The following is a 21211-nucleotide window of genomic DNA, read 5'->3' on the forward strand; positions in this document are numbered from 1 at the left end:
GGACAGTTGAAAAGGACACATATCGGGTATGCTATTATTCACCAAACTCATTTTGATTTTGCAAGTGTTGTGCTAGGTTTTATAAGGGATTGGATGACAGAAGATAGGAATGTAGTGTACTTTGCTAGATTCTGTCAGCTTATATATAACTTTTATTATGTTGATGAACCCCAACCTATCACTGACTTAATTCCACCCTTTAAGCTTGCAAAATGGGCTTTTAATGACTTGGTAAATGCTGACCATAAGAAAAAGGTGGTTAGACCCTTACAGATACCTCAGTCTGTAAAACAGATCCTGGTAAATGTTGATCCTCAATCCTACAGATCTGTTTACCCTGATGTTCAACCCACCAGCACAACCCAGACACCACAACAACCATCAGAACATACCACATATACACCTCTACCTACTCAACCCTCTATCAGAACATATCTCAAACCTTCAAAGATATCTCAACGTTCATCATCAGCACATACTGTGAGGCCTTCATCTTCAAAGCCCCAGAGGACAAAGACTGTACCTCAGACACAACATAAGAGAAGGAGGATTGTTCTGAGAGATGAGTCAGACAGTGAGGAATAGGTTCCTGTGTCAGAACCTATTGTCAAAGAAGCTGAGAAGGTCTCTTCTCAGAAGGATATTGGAATTGGGGGTTCTAAGCTTCTCAAAAGGCTGAGAAGGATGTATTCTGATGAAACTCCCAAGGAATCTCCACCTTCAAAGAGATACAAGAAACAAAGAGCACAAAGGTACAGGGCTCAGTCAGTTTCAAAGGATGAGAAAGCAGCAGCTCAGGAATCTCTGATCTCAAAAGAGCCAGAATTTGCTGGAGCTACTGCATCTACACCTCCATTGTCACCAACTCAGAAAACTGCTCAAGATAAAGTATCTACACCACATGTGTCTCCTTTAAATGAACCAGTATCTACTGCAGACCCAGGCACAAGTGCTGAGATTGATATTCACAACCTAATTGTGCCTGAGGTTCTCTACTTAGAAGCTCCACCAGCTCCAATCAATCCATCAACAACACCAATTCCTGATGCTAATGAAACTACATAATTGTCTACAACACCTTCTCTGCCTCTAGACAATGAAGATCAGACTATAGGTGAGCATCAGAATATGGCTGTTGATCAGAACTTGGAAGCAGATCAGCACTTAGAGGATGATGTTGAAGCTTCCATAGCCTCTCAAGCTGTTCTTTTATCAGAGGATGTTGACTCTGTAAATTCTGATGCTGCAAATGCTGATGATACTGGTGATGCTGCTACAAATGCAGATACTGATGAAGCTGGTCCTTCTGGCCATGCACCTCTACAAGCTCCTTCAAAAGCTGAACTAGTTAAAAAGTTTGTTAGAGGAGATGCACCAGTACCTTGGAGTGAGACTCCTAGAGGACAGGAGTGGACTAAAGAATGAAACTCAGTCAGTTTTATTCCTTCTGAAAAGATTCTTGCTGATCACTTGGAAAAAGCTGATGAGATGCTAGTTAATGATGATTTCAAAACACAGCTGAGAGTTACTGCTTTGAGTACTAGACATCTTCAAGGTCAACACTCAACAACTCATACCGAGGTGCATAAAATTCAAGAAGCTTTACTCAAGCAAGAAATAACTATGAAACTTGAAAAGAAAAGCTTTTTCAAACCTACCTTTGACAGAGTTGCCTACATTGAGAAAATCTAAGAGAAGCAACAATCTCAGATTGATGAAATTTTGAAAAATCAAGCTTCTTAGCAATCTCAACTCAAAGAAATCCAATCCTCAGTGGAATTGCTCGTCTCTCTTCTTTTACCTGCTGATGCCAAAAAGGGGGAGAAAGTTAAGTCCAAATGCAAACCTATCAAGACACTGAAGGGAAATGATGATAAAAAAGATGACCCGGGAAACTCTAGAATGGGTGGAGGTGATGGTCAATGTAGAGTTATCTCATCAAGTAGAGCTGGAACTACAAGTTATAGAACAAGTTCTGATACTGGGAGAAGAATAACTTCTGATACTGGTAAAATGTTAAGTTCTGATGAACTTTTGGATCTTGATGAAGAAATTTCAAGACAATTATTTCTGAAAGAAAATCCAGGAATGGACTTTGAGAGTCTAATGGAAGAAGAAGCTAGACTTAAGTCAGAAAAAGTCAACTCCAAATCTGAAGCTTCTATTGGTAAAAATAAACTTCATACGGCTAAAGGCATTGTGATAAAAGAAAGGACAAATCATGTGGCAACCAAGGCCAGATCACAATTACAGATAGATCCAAGGTCCAAGGGCAAAGAAAAAGTTGGTGAACCTATAAAGGTTATGTGCCTCCCATGGATGAAGAAATTTATGTTGAAGATACTGATCTTATCCTGACTTCAAGGAAGATTTCTAAGACAACCTCTGACATGGCTCAAGTTGTTCAGAGTCAAGATATAGTTAGTTTTGTTATAACAATGAAGCAAGCAACCTCTGACATGGCTCAAGTTGACTTTATATCAGAAGATAAATCAAAGGAAACCTCTAACATTGCTCATGTTAAATCCTCAAAGTTACTCCTACCAGGATTCACTAAAGCCAAACAGACTCAACCTTTGAAGACTGCAGCTAGTGGTTTTGAAGCAAGAGTGGTTACTGGAAAGGAATCAAGAGATAAATCTGGATTGGGTAGTGCTGATGAAAGAAGAAAGCAGAACACAACCAATGATCCAACTTCCTTAACTGAACCAGGTGTTGGAGCAACTCCTAAAAGATTGAATCGACTAGAATCTGTACAGATGGTCTACCATACCTTCTTGAAAGAACACATCTTGTTATATTTCATGACAGATGGAAGGGTTTACCATATAAGGGAAAATGCTATACCACTGAAGTATTTTGAAGAACTAAAACATGTTTTATTCTTACTTCAAGTGAATGACAGAATAACAAAAAGTGCTGCAAGCTATTTGAAGACTCAAATTCAGAGACAGAAAAGGCTTTATTCTGTAAAGTCTAACATCACATATTGTCCAAAGTACAGAGATCACAAGGGTGATATTGTTGATATGAAGCCTAATACTGCACAGATCAGAACATATCTTGGTATTAAGGGACTTGAATTCAATCTAGATTCTGACAAAGCCTATGTCATAAGACTAGATCAGGAGTTGAGAAAAGCAAAAATTAATGATCTCAGATATGCTATCTTCCAAACTGGTGAAGATACTGCAGAACTCAAAGATGCTAAAAGGAGGATGATTGATGAAATCAGATATGCTGAGAGATGTTTGTTAAAGAACTATCTCAGAACAACTCCTGACATCAAAGAGATCAGAAAGTGAAGCCAAGTCAAGATCTACAACTGCTCAAATTCTGATATATATACAGACTGAAGTTGTTATCAGAAGTTAAAGTTGGTAAAGCTTTAAGGACTATAAGTTGTAGTTATCTAGTCAATTTCTCATGCATTTGTACTTAATGTTTTTGACATCATCAAATTTCTAATAAACTTGTATATTATGCTAATTTACAAGTTGGGGGAGATTGTTAGATATATTTGATAATGTCATGTCTAATATGATTTATGTTTAGTTTTCAGATCTTACTTAAACATGACAAATCAGCACTTAACTGAAATCATCACTTATAATAAAGTCAGAACTTAAGTGATCAGTACTTAAGGTTCAGGAGATATTTATCAGGAGATAATATCAGGACTTAAAGGAAACTTTCAGATAAGGAAGGCGGCTGATTGAAAGGAAAGAAGATCAAGACAAACGTAAGAAGAGATATGCATGAAGAAGGAATTATGTGAAGAATGGAATACTTGGAAGAAAAGATAACTGATTGATATATTTTAGGAAGCAGAATTATATTTCATATCAATTAGCGATTATCTTGTAACTGTGTGATATATAAACACAAATATAGGGTTTACACTATAAGTGTTATCGTTATCGAGAATATTATTCATTGTAACCCTAGCAGCTCTCGTGATATTTGTTCATCACTGAGAGAGAACAGTTCCATATTATAACAGAGTTTATTGCATTGAATAAAGTCTGTTTTCTGTTACTTGTATTATTTGAATTTGATTTGATTGTGTTATACACTGTATTCAACCCCCTTCTACAGTGTGTCTGACCTAATAGCCTTCAATAACTTGTAAACTTTATGTTCATGTCCTTTTTGTACATAGCCTTTCGATTGTGATATATAAACTTTCTCATGTAACACACCGTTGATAAAAGCAGACTTAACATCAAGGTGGTGAATCTCCCAATTACCTTTTTCTACTAAATCCAGGAGTAATTGAACTGTCTCCAATCTGGTTACAGGGGCAAAAACTTCACCGTAGTCCATACCGAGACGCTGTACATAACCCTTTTCTACGAGACGGGCCTTATGGTTAGTCACTGTACCAGTTTGATCTTTTTTCAGCTTGAATATCCACTTAAGATCGATGGCTTTATGACCCTCTGGCAGTGTGGTAAGGTCCCATGTTTGATTTATTTCGATGGACTGAATCTCGGTGTCTATTGCTTCTTTCCACACAGCATCGTGAATGGCTTGTTCGAAACAGATTGGCTCATCAACCCCCATCAAAAGGAGTTCATCTGCAATCTCTATTTCACTTGTGTGATCATAGATATCTGTTAAGGAACGATACTTTCTGGGTTGTTCACTGCTTGCACTCGATGTAATCGTCCTGTTAGCACTATCTCTGTCACTAACTGCACTGCTGGAATTCAATGGCTGTGGTGTGATCATTGATGACTGAGGTGTGGCAGGTGAGCTAGTGAATAAAGGATCATTGCTGATTGAAGGAATAGAAGATTCAGGAACTGAAGATTGACTAACTCGATCATCATCTTCAAGTGTAGTAGGAGTATATCGTGCCACGATCAAACTTTTTATGCCTCGTATGTCTGAAATACTTCTTCCTGCCCATTCCCAGGCCTTGGTCTCATCGAAAACCACATCTCTGGTAATTTCAATACGGTTTGCCACTGGATCATATAGTATATGTGCCTGGTTCTCGCCCAAAATACACAACCATTTTACTTTTGTCATCGAGTTTGCTAGTATGCACAACTGGGACTTTCATATAAGCAACACAACTAAATATTCTTAAATACTCAACACTCGGCTTTCTGCCAAACCATGCTTCATGTGGAGTGATGGTTGAAATTGAGCGAGTAGGCAGTTTGTTCAGTACATATACAGCGTGTCTAACTGATTCACCCCAATATTTTAGAGGCACCTCTTGTTCTTTCAATAGACTTTTGGCCATGGCGACTACAGTGCGATTATGACGCTCTAACACACCATTTTATTGTGGTGTGTAGGGCGCTGTAAAATGTCTCAGAATGCCATATTTTTGACAATAGTCCAGGAACTCTTTCGAGCAAAACTCGCCTCCACGATCAGTTCTTAAGACTTGAATGGTTTGTTGTTTACCATTCTCGACTAATAACTTAAAATTCTTAAAACATAACAGGGCTTCATCTTTTGTTTTAAGCATATGTACCTATATCATACGACTAAAGTCATCAATAATTAGTATGAAATATCGATTACCAGCGGGAGTGGATGGGAAAATAGGGCCACAAAGATCTACATGAACTAGTTCCAGTATAACTTTTGCAGAAAATTCAGTTTGAGATGGGAATGACTTAGGTGCATGTTTTGACATGAAGCATCCATTGCAAGTCTCGTCTGTCTTATGAATTGAGGGTAAACCATACGCCATGTGATTCCTTGACATAAGTTGCATTGCCTTAAAATTTGCATGGCCAAGGCGTTTGTGCCAGAGCTTTGTTTCCTCTTCATCTTTTGACAATAAACAGATTTGTTGTATGTCAGTGATATGTACTTTGTAGAGTCTGTTGACTGATCGCTTTACTTGCATCAATAGTCGACCACATCTATCATATATCCATAAGTTTTCACCGTCCATTACCACTCTATTTCCTTCCTCAGACAACTGGCCCAGACTAATAATGTTGCTGCGTAGTGTAGGAATGAAATACACACCGTGTAATGTTCTTATTTCTCCATTTCTGCAAGCGATCCTTACTGTGCCTTTGCCCTCAATTTTTACCAGCGACCCATCTCCAAATTTCACTTCTCCTTTCTAAGTTCTGTCCAGTGTCTCAAACTTTTCTAGATAACCGGTCATATGATTATTGGCCCCGTTGTCGAGATACCAAGTGTTTTCCTCCATTTCCTTGATGTTCTTCACACTTTTGTCCTCAGATAGTAGAATTATATCATCTACATCATCTTCACACAATGCCATTAACAATGCAGGTTCACTATCACTCAACTGCGTCAAGTTCACCTCACCTCTCTATAGAGGTTATCTGATTTCCTTTGGTTTTCGACATTTCATTGCGAAGTGCCCATACGCTCCACAATTAAAACACTTTATCTGACTTCGATCTCGTGCTACACGACCATCCATGATTCGATAATAACTTCCTCCAGGTGACATATTTTTCCCGGATTTCTTTAACCATTCCTCTCTAGTGAGTAGGAGTTTTCCACCTTCATTTTCCCTCTTGTGCCATTCTTCCTCAGTCAATAGCAATTGTTGGCCCTCACTGTTTTCAGTTTGTCCGTGTAAATGCTCCTCATGGGTTTTGAGTGAACCCACGACTTCTTCCACTGACATGGTTTCCAAGTTCCCAAATTGCTCAATAGCTGAAGCGATTTGCAGGAACTTGGTTAGGACAGCTGATAAGTGGCATTTTATACCACTTAGAACGTCTTAAAATGGCTTAAATTGGTATCTTGGAATCAAGTATTTTGTGTATTTGATGCGTTTTTCTAGTGTTTATGCATTTCAGGGTATTAGTTGCATTTCGGGGGAGGAATCATCAAGAATAAGCCTTGGCATGTGTTCACCATTGCGAGAGGAAAGGAATGGGCAGATTACGGCGAAGAAACGGAGCAAACCTGGATTTTTTCCAGTAGAGGCCTGCGCGCCCGTGCAGCAATGCTGAGCGGTCGTGCAGCAACCTGCGCGCCCGCGCAGCTATGCTGAGCGGCCGCGCAGGGTCGGGGAAAAAGATAAATTATTTTAGACTTCTACTTCTGTTTGGCTTCCAACTTCTATGTAATCTGAGTTTTATGGGACTATTATATAGGTAGATTTGACACGTTTTCGCAGAGAGTATTAAGGGGATTATGTTTTAGATTGTGTTTTACGCAAGAAGCGAAGGAGATAAGGAAGAAGACCGATTTAGCACACCGCAACGAAGAGGGAGCATATTTTCTTATGATTCTTGTTTCGTTGTAACGTTGGATGCTAGTTTTCTTGCTTTGACTTATTTACTCTTGTGATGTACTCTATTTTAATATAATTAGTTTAGTTATTATTTTCTTGTGTTTGTTTATCATGATTTCATATGAACCCATGATGGCGATAAGTTCTATTATGGGCTAATCGCGATCATGGGGTTGCAACGAATTTATTATGGAATTCTTTAGTTAATTGTTTAATACTTTAGTGTGTGATGATTGCATGATATCTAGTATTGGTTGTGCGTATTCGTCTTATGTGCGTCGCGAACATATAAGATAGGGTGTTAATCTCTTGTGAAGCGACGGTGGATCTTGAGGTTTAGAACTTGCCATGCTAGCATAGGATCATGTACGTTGAGCATGATTAGTGGGTAACTCTAACAGTTTTATTTGCCCTATGTAATCAAAAGGAATAACTTGAGCTTAAATCGTTGTGTTGTCAATTTCTGTAAACATATAGGAACTCAACATAATTGATGACTATTCAACTTCTATCTTAATTGTGGATGCTTGGTAGAATGGTATTAGTACAATGAAAGTTGGCTTTTATCAGTTTCGTGTTATTCGATTAATATCATCACTGTCACATGCTAAAGGTAATAACAATGGCTATAGAAGGAAGTAATAATGAAGTTGTGATCTCATGAGTGTTTTATTATTGATAAATTGAAGTGTTAGTTAAGTGGTTAATTAAGTAGTTAATTATAGTTAATATTTAATCAACAATTTTAAGTGTTATTATCTTAACATTGAGAAGTAATCATACATTGGTGAGTGAGTTTAATTAGACAATAATTTAGTCTGAGTCTCTGAGGGAACGAACTAGAAAATATTCTATATTACTTGCGAACGCGTATACTTGCGTGAATATTAGCGCGTGTTTTCGCCCTAACAAGTTTTTGGCGCCGCTGCCGGGGACTCGGCGTATTTGTTTAGTTTATGTACTTACCATCATTGATCATTAGGACTCGGTGATTAGGACGTAGTAGTTACTTACTCTTTTCGGTTGTGTTTCAGGTACTTTAGCAAGCGTTTATGTAAACTCTTTCTCGTGCTCGCAAGAGGACTTTAGATACAGCTGAGGAGACAGAAGAAGTTCTTGATATTCCAGAGAAGTTAGATTTTGAGGATTCGGATTCAGGAACTGAGCAGAAAGAACCAGTAAACATGGGAGATCGTATTGTTCAAGCTGATCCAGCTCTTATGGATTTTTCTCGGCCTAAAATTGATGACATTCAGTCAAGCATCCTTCATCCGGCTATTCAAGCTAACACCTTTGAAATCAAGCCGGGCACTATTCAGATGGTGCAGAATTCTGTTTCTTTTGGAGGAGCGGCAATTGAAGACCCCAACATGCACATAAGGAATTTTGTCGAGATCTGCAGCACTTTTAAGTATAATGGCGTGACTGATGAGGCTATCAAGTTGAGGCTTTTCCCATTCTCACTAAGGGACAAGGCTAAAGACTGGTTACATTCTGAACCAGCTGGGTCCATCACTACGTGGCAAGATCTTGCGCAAAAGTTTCTGGTGAAGTTTTATCCAATGGCAAAGACTGCTGCTATGAGGAGTGCTATTACTCAGTTTGCGCAGTAACCTACAGAATCTATGTGCGAGGCTTGGGAACGCTACAAGGAAATGTTGAGAAAATGTCCACATCATGGAATGCCGGATTGGATGGTGATCACTGGTTTCTATAATGGTTTGGGGGCCCAATCTCGGCCCATGCTCGATGGAGCAGCTGGAGGAGCCTTATGGGCTAAAAGCTATACTGAGGCGTATAATCTTATCGAGACGATGGCTGCAAATGAGCATCAAAACCCAACTCAGAGGATGACATCAGGCAAGGTAGCAAGTATTTTGGAAGTTGATGCAGCCACCGCTATTGCAGCCCAGCTCCAAGCGCTATCAATGAAGGTTGATTCTCTGGCTACGTATGGAGTTAATCAAATAGCTATGGTTTGTGAGCTTTGTGCAGGTTCTCATGCTACGGATCAGTGTTCTCTTGTCAACGAATCTGTTCAGTATGTGAATAATTATCAGCGACAACAGCAGCCTGTGCCAGCGACCTATCATCCTAATAACAGAAATCATCCAAATTTCAGCTGGGGAATAATCAGAATGCTATTCAGCCACCATATCAGCAAGGAGTGAGTAAATAGTTTAACCCACCTGGATTCCAGCAAACACAGCAGTATGCTACAAGGCAATCATATCCTCAACAGGGAAGTACAGCTGCACCCACTAGTGCTGATTTTGAGGAATTTAAGCTGTTGTGCAAGAGTCAGGCGGTTTCTATCAAGACCTTGGAAAATCAAATTGGTCAATTAGCCAATGCAGTGCTCAATTGTCAACCTGGCACTCTTCCCAGTGACACGGAAGTACCAGGCAGGAAGGAAGCTAAAGAGCAAGTCAAGGCTATTACCTTAAGGTCTGGAAAAGTAGATGATACTGAAAAGGCAAAAGAAGTAGACGCTGAAATTAGAGGTGAAGAATCTAAGCAAAAGGAGAAAGCGGTGGAACCAAGGAAGACTACTGTTGAACACACTCTGCCTGAGGCTAATATAGGGGAGAAACAGCTCTATCCTCCACCACCTTTTCCTAAGAGATTGCAGCAACAAAAGCTGGATAGACAGTTCGGGAAGTTTCTGGAGGTGTTCAAGAAACTTCACATCAATATACCTTTCGCTGAAGCTCTTGAACAAATGCCTAGTTATGCGAAGTTTATGAAGACTATTCTTTCAAGGAAGGTGAAACTGGATGACCTTGAAACCGTTGCTCTCACGGAAGAATGCAGCGCTGTTCTACAGCAAAAGTTACCACCAAAACTGAAAGATCCAGGAAGCTTCACCATTCCTTGCACCATTGGCAATCTAACTTTTGACAAGTGCCTTTGTGATTTGGGAGCAAGCATTAATCTGATGCCGTTGTCGATCTTTAAAAAGCTGGATCTGCCTGATCCAAAACCCACATACATGTCGCTACAATTGGCTGACCGTTCCATTACTTACCCAAGGGGCATAGTTGAGGATGTGCTCGTCAAGGTGGATAAGCTCTTCTTTCCAGCAGATTTTGTTATTCTGGATTTTGAGGAAGATAAGAAGATTCCCATAATCTTGGGAAGGCCTTTCTTGGCTACTGGCCGTACCTTGATAGATGTGCAAAAAGGTGAACTTACTATGCGGGTCCAAGATCAGGATGTGACCTTCAATGTATTCAAGGCAATGAAATTCCCTACAGAAGATGAGGAGTGCTTAAAAGTGGATGTGATTGATACTGCGGTTACTTCGGAACTCGATCACATGCTAATATCTGATGTATTGGAAAAGGCCTTAGTGGGGGATTTTGACAGCGATGATGAAGATAGCAACGAGCAATTACAATATCTGAACGCTTCTCCATGGAAGCGAAAGCTGGACATACCATTTGAATCTCTTGGTACTTCTGACCTTAAGAATGCTGAAGGGAAGCTCAAACCATCAATAGAGGAAGCACCTACCTTGGAGCTCAAACCATTACCTGAACACTTGAGGTATGCTTTTTTAGGTGATTCATCTATGTTACCTGTTATTATTTCATCTGACCTTTCAGGTAGTGAGGAAGACAAGCTCTTAAGGATTTTGAGAGAATTCAAATCGGCTATAGGATGGACCATAGCAGACATCAAGGGGATAAGTCCTTCATATTGTATGCATAAAATTCTGCTAGAGGAAGGTAGTAAGCCAATTGTGGAACAGTAGCGAAGACTGAATCCCATCATGAAGGAGGTGGTGAAGAAAGAAATTCTGAAATGGCTAGATGCAGGCATCATTTATCCTATTTCTGACAGCTCGTGGGTGAGCCCCGTACAATGTGTACCTAAGAAGGGAGGTATCACTGTGGTCGCAAATGAAAAGAATGAGTTCATCCCTACTCGAACAGTTACAGGATGGAGAGTATGCATGGATTATAGAAAATTGAACAAAGCCACAAGGAAGGATCACTTCCCTCTTCCATTTATTGATCAGATGCTTGACAGATTGGCGGGACATGAGTATTTTTGTCTTCTGGATGGTTATTCCGGGTATAATCAGATTTGTATTGCACCAGAGGATCAGGAAAAGACTACCTTCACTTGTCCATTTGGCACATTTGCTTTTTGCAGAGTTTCGTTTGGGTTATGTGGCGCCCCGGCCACTTTTCAGAGATGTATGATGGCTATATTCTCTAACATGATTGGAAATAACATCGAAGTGTTCATGGATGACTTCTCCGTCTTTGGACACTCATATGATGAATGTTTGAATAATCTGCGCGCCGTACTCAAAAGATGCGTGGAAACTAATTTGGTGCTTAATTGGGAGAAATGTCATTTTATGGTGCGTGAAGGCATTATCCTTGGGCATAAGGTCTCTAGCAAGGGTCTGGAGGTGGACAAGACCAAGGTGGGAGTCATTGAAAATCTTCCCCCACCTAATTCTGTGAAAAGAATCCGTAGTTTTCTTGGTCATGCGGATTTTTATCGGCGATTCATCAAGGACTTTTCAAAGATATCTAAGCCGTTGTGCAATTTGCTTGAGAAAGATGTGCCGTTCAAATTTGATGATGAATGTTTGGCAGCATTCGAGACTCCCAAGAAGAGTTTGATCACTGCACCAGTTATTACAGCACCAGATTGGACAGAACCGTTTGAGATGATGTGTGATGCGAGTGATTATGCAGTAGGTGCAGTTCTGGGACAGCGCAAGAAAAATCTCTTCCATGTGGTCTACTATGCGAGTAAGACTATAATGGTGCCCAATTGAACTACACCACTACTGAGAAGGAGCTTTTGGCTATAGTCTTTGGCTTTGAGAAATTTCGATCTTATCTGCTTGGTACGAAAGTAACAGTATTCACTGATCATGCAGCTATTCGCTATCTGGTTTCTAAGAAGGATTCGAAGCCGAGACTCATTCGTTGGGTGCTTTTACTTCAGGAATTTGAGTTAGAGATCAAAGATAGAAAAGGTACTGAGAATCAAGTAGCTGACCATCTCTCTAGGTTGGAGAATCCCGATTCTACTTCACAAGATAGGACGTTAATCAATGAATCTTTTCTGGATGAGCAGTTATTTGCAATTCAGGAGGAAGAACCATGGTTTGCAAATATTGTAAACTATCTCGTCAGCAATATCATGCCTCTTAATTTGACATCCGCTCAAAAGAAGAAGTTTCTGCATGAGGTGAAGTGGTATATGTGGGATGAACCATATTTGTTTAGACAGGGAGCTGACCAGATCATCAGGAGATGTATCCCGTTCTGTGAGACGGAGGGGATATTACGAGACTGCCATTCCACGGTTTATGGTGGACACTATGGAGGTGAGAAGACGGTAGCTCGTATTCTGCAAGCAGGTTTTTTCTGGCCTACGTTGTTCAAGGATGCTCATCAGTTTGTTTTAAGGTGTGATCGTTGCCAAAGAGTGGGAAATTTGTCAAGGAAGGATGAGATGCCATTAAATGTGATGCTTGAAGTCGAGGTCTTTGATCTGTGGGGAATCGATTTCATGGGGCCTTTTATCGCGTCTTGCAATAATCAGTACATCTTGCTGGCAGTCGATTATATCTCAAAATGGGTCGAAGTTAAAGCTTTACCGACAAATGATGCGAAGGCAGTGCTAAATTTTCTTCATAAGAAAATTTTCACAAGGTTTGGAACACCTCGGGTAATCATAAGTGATGAAGGATCGCATTTTTGCAACCGTAAGTTCACTTCTATGATGCAGCGTTATAATGTGAATCATCGAGTAGCTACTGCCTATCATCCGCAAACAAATGGTCAAGCGAAAGTGTCTAACAGAGAGATAAAGCGTATTCTAGAGAAGGTTGTTTGTCCGTCAAGGAAGGATTGGTCTTTAAAGCTCGATGAAGCTGTTTGGGCTTACAGAACAGCATACAAAACTCCACTTGGGATGTCACCATTTCAGTTGGTGTACGGTAAGGGATGTCATCTACCGGCGGAGCTTGAGCATAAGGCCTACTGGGCATTGAAGAAATTGAACCTGGATTTAGATGCAGCTGGTAAGAAAAGAATGCTTCAGCTTAATGAACTTGATGAATTTCGACTTCAAGCGTACGAGAATAACAAAATGTATAAGGAAAAGGTGAAGAGGTGGCACGATAGGAAGCTACATCCTAAGTTATTTGTGCCAGGGCAACAAGTTCTTTTATTCAACTCTCGGCTCCGACTTTTTCCTGGGAAGTTGAAATCAAGGTGGTCTGGACCTTTTATTGTCAAAACTGTGTTTCCACATGGAGCGGTGGAAATTTTTGAGAATGATTCGGACCAAGCATTCAAGGTTAACGGTCAGCGGTTGAAGCACTACTATGGGGACATGGCAAACCGAGAGGTGGTTAGTGCCATTTTGTTGACTACTTAAGAAAGGTACGGAACGTCAAGCTAATAACGAAAAAGAAGCGCTGCGTGGGAGGCAACCCATCAATTGTTGTTACAGGAACCCTTAGAAGTTAATAACCTATCCAAAAACACAAAAAAAATCAGAAAATAGGGGCTAAAAATTTTTTTTCCAGAGACCCTCTGCGCGCCCGCGCAGCTATGCTGAGCGGTCGCGCAGGGGTCGAGTTCCAGAAAATTTTTTACAGTTCAGAAAAAAAAAAAAAAACACAAAAACAGTTTTAGCCCATAAACCCACGAATTGTTCCCACTACCCCATCATTTTATCCCTTAATTCCCAAACCCTAATCTAATCCACACCCTATATATACATACACCTATCCTACATATCTCCCACAAAACTTCCTACACTTAAACCCTCTCACAAACATCAAAAATCAGTTCTTACACACTTTTATTCACGAATCAATGGCACCCAAGAGAGCACGCACTATTGACAGCAGCAACACAGTTTCTACTGCTGATTCATCGAGGGGTACTGCTGCAAGGCCTCGGTTAACTGACAGAGCTGCGGAGGAGGAGTACACTAGGCTGTTGGGGAAGCCGATTCTGAAGGAGAGGGGGTTTTTACCATCAGGGAGGGATGGTGAGTTGTTGCCCATGATTGCAGAGAAGGGGTGGATAGCTTTTTGTGAGTCACCCGAAGCAGTACCGATGAGCGTTGTTCGCGAGTTCTACGCGAGCGCGAAGGCTGAAAAGAATGGGTTTTCTGTAGTCTGTGGGCTGACGGTTGATTATCATCCTGCGGCGATTCGCCGTGTGATTGGACAGCGAGAGAGGAAGCCCGAGGAGGAGAACTGGAATGAAAAGACTGCTGAGGATTTTGACTTGGATTTGATTTGTGCGACTCTCTGTCGACCAGGCACAGTTTGGACCCGCAGTCCAGGCAATAATGAGTATCGTTACTTTCCGGCGATCGCCATGAACAGGTATGCCCGTGCATGGAATGCATTTATATGTGCTAATATTTTGCCTTCTTCACATGCACACGAGGTCACAGTTGAGAGAGCACAGTTGTTGTGGGGAATTCTGCATGATGAGTACTATGTGGACCTTGGTGAGTTTATCTACCAAGGAATTCTGAAGTTTTTGAGGGGAGCAAAGCATATGAACATCCCTTATGCATCCACGGTTACGAAGCTATACCGAGCAGTGGGAGTGAACTGGCCGGCTCATGAGCAGTTGCAGTTGCCAGCAGCTCTGATTGATTCTGGCACTCTGAATGGGATGTAGGAGTGGACCGGTGGTGAGCCTGAGGAGCATGGGCTGGGTTATCATCTTCCAGGAGGGCGTCCAGCACGAGGTGCTACTATGGCTAGGCTAGGGCGTGGTGAGGCTGGTTCTTCGAGAGCTCAGGAGGGTGCTGGGATGGGTGATGCCCAGTATAGGAGGCTTTCACGGCGGATGGATGCCATGTATGAGACGCATAGCAGGTTTGCTCAGGAGCTCACCCTTGCGTTAGGGACTGCTTTTCGAGGCCTTGGAGCTGATATCCAGTGGCCAGTTTTTGGTGAGGACTCTGCATACCCACCGCCTGATACTCCACCCACTGAGGGTGATGATGATGATGACTCCGAGTAGGTATACCCTGTGTTCCTTTCTACTACTTTTACTGAGGACATTGAAGATTTTTAGTTTGGGGGTGGTAGTTAAGGAATATTGTGTGTGTGTCATTTAGTTGCATATTCATGATAGTTTAGTTCATATAGTTGCATAATTTATGCCATTTAGTTTTTTTTTATGAATGTCATGTAGCTCATGCATTTACCATGATCCCTTTTGCAATGATTTATCGACTGAATTGTGATATTGATGCGAGTATAGTGATAGCATTAAAGTGATATTAAGTTGTGTAGGTTGATATGCATGCTAGAAACAATTGTAAGTCCACTAAGTCTTAAAGAATGCGTAAGGGCTAGATTGTTGTTATGATTTGGTTGTTTTCAAGGTCAATCTACTTATTATGCTTAGAATTCGATTATAGGTTCTTAGTGATAAAGACATGAAAAAAGAAAAAATTTTGGAGAAAAAAATATGGAAGTTGTTGCTAGTTGTGGCTAGGCGTCAAATGGCTAGTAGCCGGCTCGCATATGTTGCGAGTAATCTAGGGCTGAGCAAGATGGAGCGAAACGCACTTGCTCAGAAGTTATTAAAAAAAAAAAATTTGCATAATTGATCAAGAGTGGGCTCTTTGGTATTCGAGTTATTAAGTTCTTAGGGGACTTTGTGCCTAGTGACCTAAGGCTTTTAGAGTCTGGGATCCGCTAACCTAACGCTCGTTATATGGATACCATTGTATAAGTCTTTTGTGGACCTCACTCATTGTACGGTCAAATAAGCATTTGAGTTGTAAATAAAAAGCACGATTCCGTAGTAAGCTCCAAAGTTCTTGTAGTGTTGTATATCACTTTGTGCCTAGAATTTTTATTCTTTGTATAATCGTAGGATTGCCTTGAGGATAGTCTAGTCATAGTAATTGGTCTAGTTCCGAAGCATATCTGTTAAGCATTTGCACACACCACGTTTCTGGCTGTATGTCCGTTTGCATGAGTTTATTGATCTTTAGTTGTCTAACTGCATTCGTTGAGATGTGACAATTTGGTTGGTTAATTGTAGTAAGGGGGATCGTTGCATTTTCATATAGATTGCATTCATGCATATTTTTATTTGTTTTTGAGTCTGTGACGCTTGAGGACAAGCATCGATTTAAGTTTGGGGGGTGTGATAAGTGGCATTTTATACCACTTAGAACGTCTTAAAATGGCTTAAATTGGTGTCTTGAAATCAAGTATTTTGTGTATTTGATGCGTTTTTCTAGTGTTTATGCATTTCAGGGTATTAGTTGCATTTCGGGGGAGGAATCATCAAGAATAAGCCTTGGCATGTGTTCACCATTGCGAGAGGAAAGGAATGGGCAGATTACGGCGAAGAAACGGAGCAAACCTGGATTTTTTCCAGTAGAGGCCTGCGCGCCCCCGCAGCAAGGTTGGAGAAAAAGATAAATTATTTTAGACTTCTACTTCTGTTTGGCTTCCAACTTCTATGTAATCTGAGTTTTATGGGACTATTATATAGGTAGATTTGAGATGTTTTCGCAGAGAATATTAAGGGGATTATGTTTTAGATTGTGTTTTACGCAAGAAGCGAAGGAGATAAGGAAGAAGACCGATTTAGCATACCGCAACGTAGAGGGAGCATATTTTCTTGTGATTCTTGTTTCGTTGTAATGTTGGATGCTAGTTTTCTTGCTTTGACTTATTTACTCTTGTGACGTACTCTGTTTTAATATAATTAGTTTAGTTATTATTTTCTTGTGTTTGTTTATCATGATTTCATATGAACCCATGATGGCGATAAGTTCTATTATGGGCTAATCGTGATCATGGGGTTGCAATGGATTTATTATAGAATTCTTTAGTTAATTGTTTAATACTTTAGTGTGTGATGATTGCATGATATCTAGTATTGGTTGTGCGTATTCGTCTTATGTGCGTCGCGAATATATAAGATTGGGTGTTAATCTCTTGTGAAGCGACGGTGGATCTTGAGGTTTAGAACTTGCCATGCTAGCATAGGATCATGTACGTTGAGCATGATTAGTGGGTAACTCTAACAGTTTTATTTGCCCTATGTAATCAAAAGGAATAACTTGAGCATAAATCGTTGTGTTGTCAATTTCTGTAGACATATAGGAACTCAACATAATTGATGACTATTCAACTTCTATCTTAATTGTGGATGCTTGGTAGAATGGTATTAGTACAATGAAAGTTGGCTTTTATCAGTTTCGTGTTATTCGATTAATATCATCACTGTCACATGCTAAAGGTAATAACAATGGCTATAGAAGGAAGTAATAATGAAGTTGTGATCTCATGAGTGTTTTATTATTGATAAATTGAAGTGTTAGTTAAGTGGTTAATTAAGTAGTTAATTATAGTTAATATTTAATCAACAATTTTAAGTGTTATTATCTTAACATTGAGAAGTAATCATACATTGGTGAGTGAGTTTAATTAGAAAATAATTTAGTCTGAGTCTCTGAGGGAACGAACTAGAAAATATTCTATATTACTTGCGAACGCGTATACTTGCGTGAATATTAGCGCGTGTTTTCGCCCTAACAACGGCTCTTAACATCTTCTTGACAACATATTCCTCTTCGATTACCTCCCCCAATGCTCTGATATTTGTGACCAGACCATTGAGTCTCATACAGAAATCATCCAATTTTTCTGTATCCTTCATGTTCAACGATTCAAACTCAGCTTTGAGTGTCTGAGCGTTGGCCCTTTTGACTTTATCCACACCTAAACACATAGTTTTGATAGTTCCCCAAGCTTCTTTATAAGTCTTCCTCTCCGCGAGTGTCAGCAGCATGTCATCATGAATACCTTGATAAATAATGGCCAGTGCACGCTTATCCATCTTTTCCTCTGCTGTCGCCTTAGGATCCTTGGGTTCAATGGCATCCCACACCCCGTGAGCTTGCATAAAAACCTTCATTTTAATAGCCCAGGCAGTATAGTTTGTCTTTGTCAACATAGGATAGCTCAACCCAAACGTGCCTTCTCTGCTTTTACTCGACTTCATCCTGTGTTGATTCGCTGAAATTGTTTTGGTTTGGTTTTAAAGCTCTGATACCATACCAGATGTTAAAGATAAAACAGAAAGATGTATGATTTACTGAAATGGAAAGCGTGGAACTTGTTATTCAGATGATGAAAATAGTGAAATACATATAGACTCGATGCAACTGAGTTACTAAAAATCAGGAGAATATGGTCTGGTTTATCTCCACACTACACAAACTAGACTCCTAAATATAAGCAACTACTCTGGACTAAGTCTGCATTACAACGTTAACATACATGTTGTATTATTTTAAATACATAAAGATAAATATGTTTAGATTAATAAATCCCCAACACTTCATAATATCTTTGTTTCGATCAACTTGTCATGACAATCCATCATCTGTACCTGTTGATGCTATTTACTCTATACGGTGCTTTCTCGCTGGAGGTAATATTACTCTTTATTTCAATCAATTTTTCATCACCGCCCATCAGTTATTACTAATTCACGCTATACTTATCTGAATTAGGTGTCGCAAGTCCTTCTCCACAAGCTCCGGGGAGCCGGAATGGTTAAAGGATATGCTTGCTCTCTTGCAAGTAATGCTTTAGTAGTAGTGTGCAGGAGAATGGGTACTTTTGCTTGGTTCTATTCTTGTTGTAAAATAAAATTACTAATAATTTATAAGGTATATTATATGTAGTCCAATATGAATAATTTATTGGGTGGAGACGGTACTTCCTATTTCTGTTAAAACCATATTGTTACGAAATTTCATATGTTCTTTTTTAAAATAATGACGACACAATACTAGAATGTTGGAATAATCTTAAATTTAGTTATTAATTATTTGTTTATTTAGTTATTAGATATTTAGCAATAGATTAATTATTAGAGAAACATATTATTTTAGAATTGTTTAGTAATGGGCTAGTGGAGTTATGGAGTAAATTATGGACATGTAATTTACCCATTAATTAGTAGTGGTTAGTTTTGGTAATAGTTAGTTTTAATATGTTTGTAAAGCCTATATAATGGCTAGTTAGCATGAGTTTTAGAAGAAGAAAATAAAAATAAGAAAAATAGCCGTACAAATTCTCTGCAAAAATGTAGGTGTCTTTTTTCTATAAGTTTTTTCAACATAGAACTGGTATGTATGTAAACATATATATGTTGGAAAGTGACAGCTAGAGGAAAGTCAGGGCTCTAGGACCATCTAATTAGCGTCCGTTCCAAAATTTTCCATCCTCGTCACTGTTTACACAGGAAAAGGACTGAAAGTAACCATTTACGTGTATAAACAAATTACCATAAATCAATTAGACTTTATATATGACTATATATATATGAAATAAATCAGTACTCAAAAGAAATATAATTGCTAGTTAAGATCAAGAAACTATATGGCTTCGGTGACTCCAGCAGTATCTACTCAAGTGATGAACCTGTTGCTGTTACTACTCAGTGTTCTCTTCATAATATCTTTGTTTCAATTAAGTTGTCATGACAATTCATCTTTATCTCCATCACTTGATGCTGATTATTCTGTCCGACGCTTTCTCCTCCTGCAGGGAGGTAATATATTATCTACCAAATACTAATACTGCTATCAATTGAGAAAGTATAATTATCATTATATGTTTAGCTCATGATCCGCTTAACACAATTTCACTGCAATTTGCAGGGCATAGTGGTGTCGGCGGAAGTCCTTCTCGAAAAGGTCCGGGTGGGCATGGGTAGCAAGATATGCTCTCTAGCCGGTAATAGTACTGTAGTAGTGTGAGAATTGGAACTTTTACTTGGTTTTAATCTTATTGCCATAAAAAAGTACGTAAAAGTTTGAAGCAAAACAGTTGTAAGTGATTTTAATCAGTGTTACACAGAGGCGAATTCTCTAAGGGCAAGGGTCATCCAACCCCCTACCCCTTTAAATTTTTAGTTCACTAAACAGTTGTAGCCTCACTCTTTAATATTTCTCCTTTGATTGGAGAAGCAATTTTTTGGTTTTATAAGTTTTCCATGCTTTGGCAATGTGTACTCAAAAACAGCATGGCTCCTATTAGTAAACATAATAGATGACAGTCAGTCATTAAGTTTTATCTTCACAAAAATTTGGGCTACAAATGCATACAAGTGGAAAATGCCAGAGGCAAAAAAATATAATTTTTTAAAATGTGACAATCTTCACATGTGGATAGTCTTTTTTGGCAAGACACACGGATACTTAAGTTGGATTGCTAAAATATAGTTTTAAAAAACACAAAAAAAAATTCAAGCCCTAAATCTAAATCCTGACACCATTTCATTTCTATTTAAACAGGATCATGTAAGTTTTTTTACATTGACAAGAGTTCATGGAAGTAAGTTAATAAAAGAATTAAAGTGATTATTAAAATAAAATAGAGCTTATGATTCATAACTTACTCCTTTGTAACAAAACTAACCCTCTTTTCTCGATTTCAATAACTACTACATTTTGGTACATATGAAATAAAAAATGCAAGAGCACCTTAAGGAAAATATATCCAATTTCAGGGCATATCCATGACTGTGATTGTGAAGCATTTCTAGACCATTCATCCAAGTCAAGAAACGTTACTTTTTTCTAGACCACAAACTCATCTTTAAATTCAAACCATTGCAATCTCGCTATTAATTTCTAGAGTCATGATGTACTTTGAACATGGTATGTATACTAGACTATGTTTAAAAGTTACAATAATGAATACGATTTCAGTGCAGATGATAATTAAGGATGCATTATAATTAGAAATTCATAAATAAATATGTCACATACTCGTGTGTTTAGATATGAAATGTATAAAAAAACACGTGACATTAATTAGAATAAGTATACAATTTCAACGCAATAAATTTTGATAATGCCGTAGAAGTCAGGGGATCTCCAATATAAAATTTTCAGTAT

At 39.1% G+C, this 21211-nt stretch overlaps 2 protein-coding genes, 1 long non-coding RNA gene and 1 other non-coding gene across 4 annotated transcripts; 1 reads left to right on the forward strand and 3 right to left on the reverse strand.

Moving 5' to 3' along the window:
* Positions 1–4092: 4092 nt before the first annotated feature.
* On the reverse strand, positions 4093–5037 carry LOC141680818 (uncharacterized). Its single transcript, XM_074486933.1, has one exon. The coding sequence runs from the start codon at positions 5035–5037 to the stop codon at positions 4093–4095; it is 945 nt and encodes a 314-aa protein (XP_074343034.1).
* A 1288-nt stretch (positions 5038–6325) lies between these two features.
* LOC141680819 (uncharacterized) lies at positions 6326–18300 on the reverse strand. The gene is made up of 2 exons (XM_074486934.1): positions 17925–18300; positions 6326–6702 (listed from the first exon to the last, which is right to left on the reverse strand). Exons 1-2 carry the CDS (start codon positions 18298–18300, stop codon positions 6326–6328), a joined length of 753 nt encoding a protein of 250 aa, XP_074343035.1.
* On the reverse strand, positions 8833–8939 carry LOC141681634 (small nucleolar RNA R71). The gene has a single exon (XR_012559061.1). It is a non-coding gene; the product is annotated as a small nucleolar RNA R71 (small nucleolar RNA).
* Positions 18301–19643: 1343 nt separating the features above from the next.
* LOC141678648 (uncharacterized) lies at positions 19644–20167 on the forward strand. The gene is made up of 2 exons (XR_012557834.1): positions 19644–19860; positions 19970–20167. It is a non-coding gene; the product is annotated as an uncharacterized LOC141678648 (long non-coding RNA).
* The last annotated feature ends 1044 nt before the right edge of the window (positions 20168–21211 follow it).

The sequence above is a fragment of the Apium graveolens genome, chromosome 8 (assembly GCF_009905375.1).
Source record: "Apium graveolens cultivar Ventura chromosome 8, ASM990537v1, whole genome shotgun sequence".
NCBI classification, from domain to species: Eukaryota; Viridiplantae; Streptophyta; class Magnoliopsida; order Apiales; family Apiaceae; genus Apium; species Apium graveolens.

Excerpts from the sequence above, each read along its gene's own strand:
- LOC141680819 (XM_074486934.1), bottom strand. The coding sequence starts at position 18,300 with ATGAAGTCGAGTAAAAGCAGAGAAGGCACGTTTGGGTTGAGCTATCCT. Across the intron at positions 6,703-17,924 it reads AGAAAAATTGGATGATTTCT|CTGTCCTAACCAAGTTCCTG; the intron begins GTATGAGACTCA and ends GCCACTTATCAG.
- LOC141680818 (XM_074486933.1), bottom strand. The coding sequence starts at position 5,037 with ATGACAAAAGTAAAATGGTTGTGTATTTTGGGCGAGAACCAGGCACAT.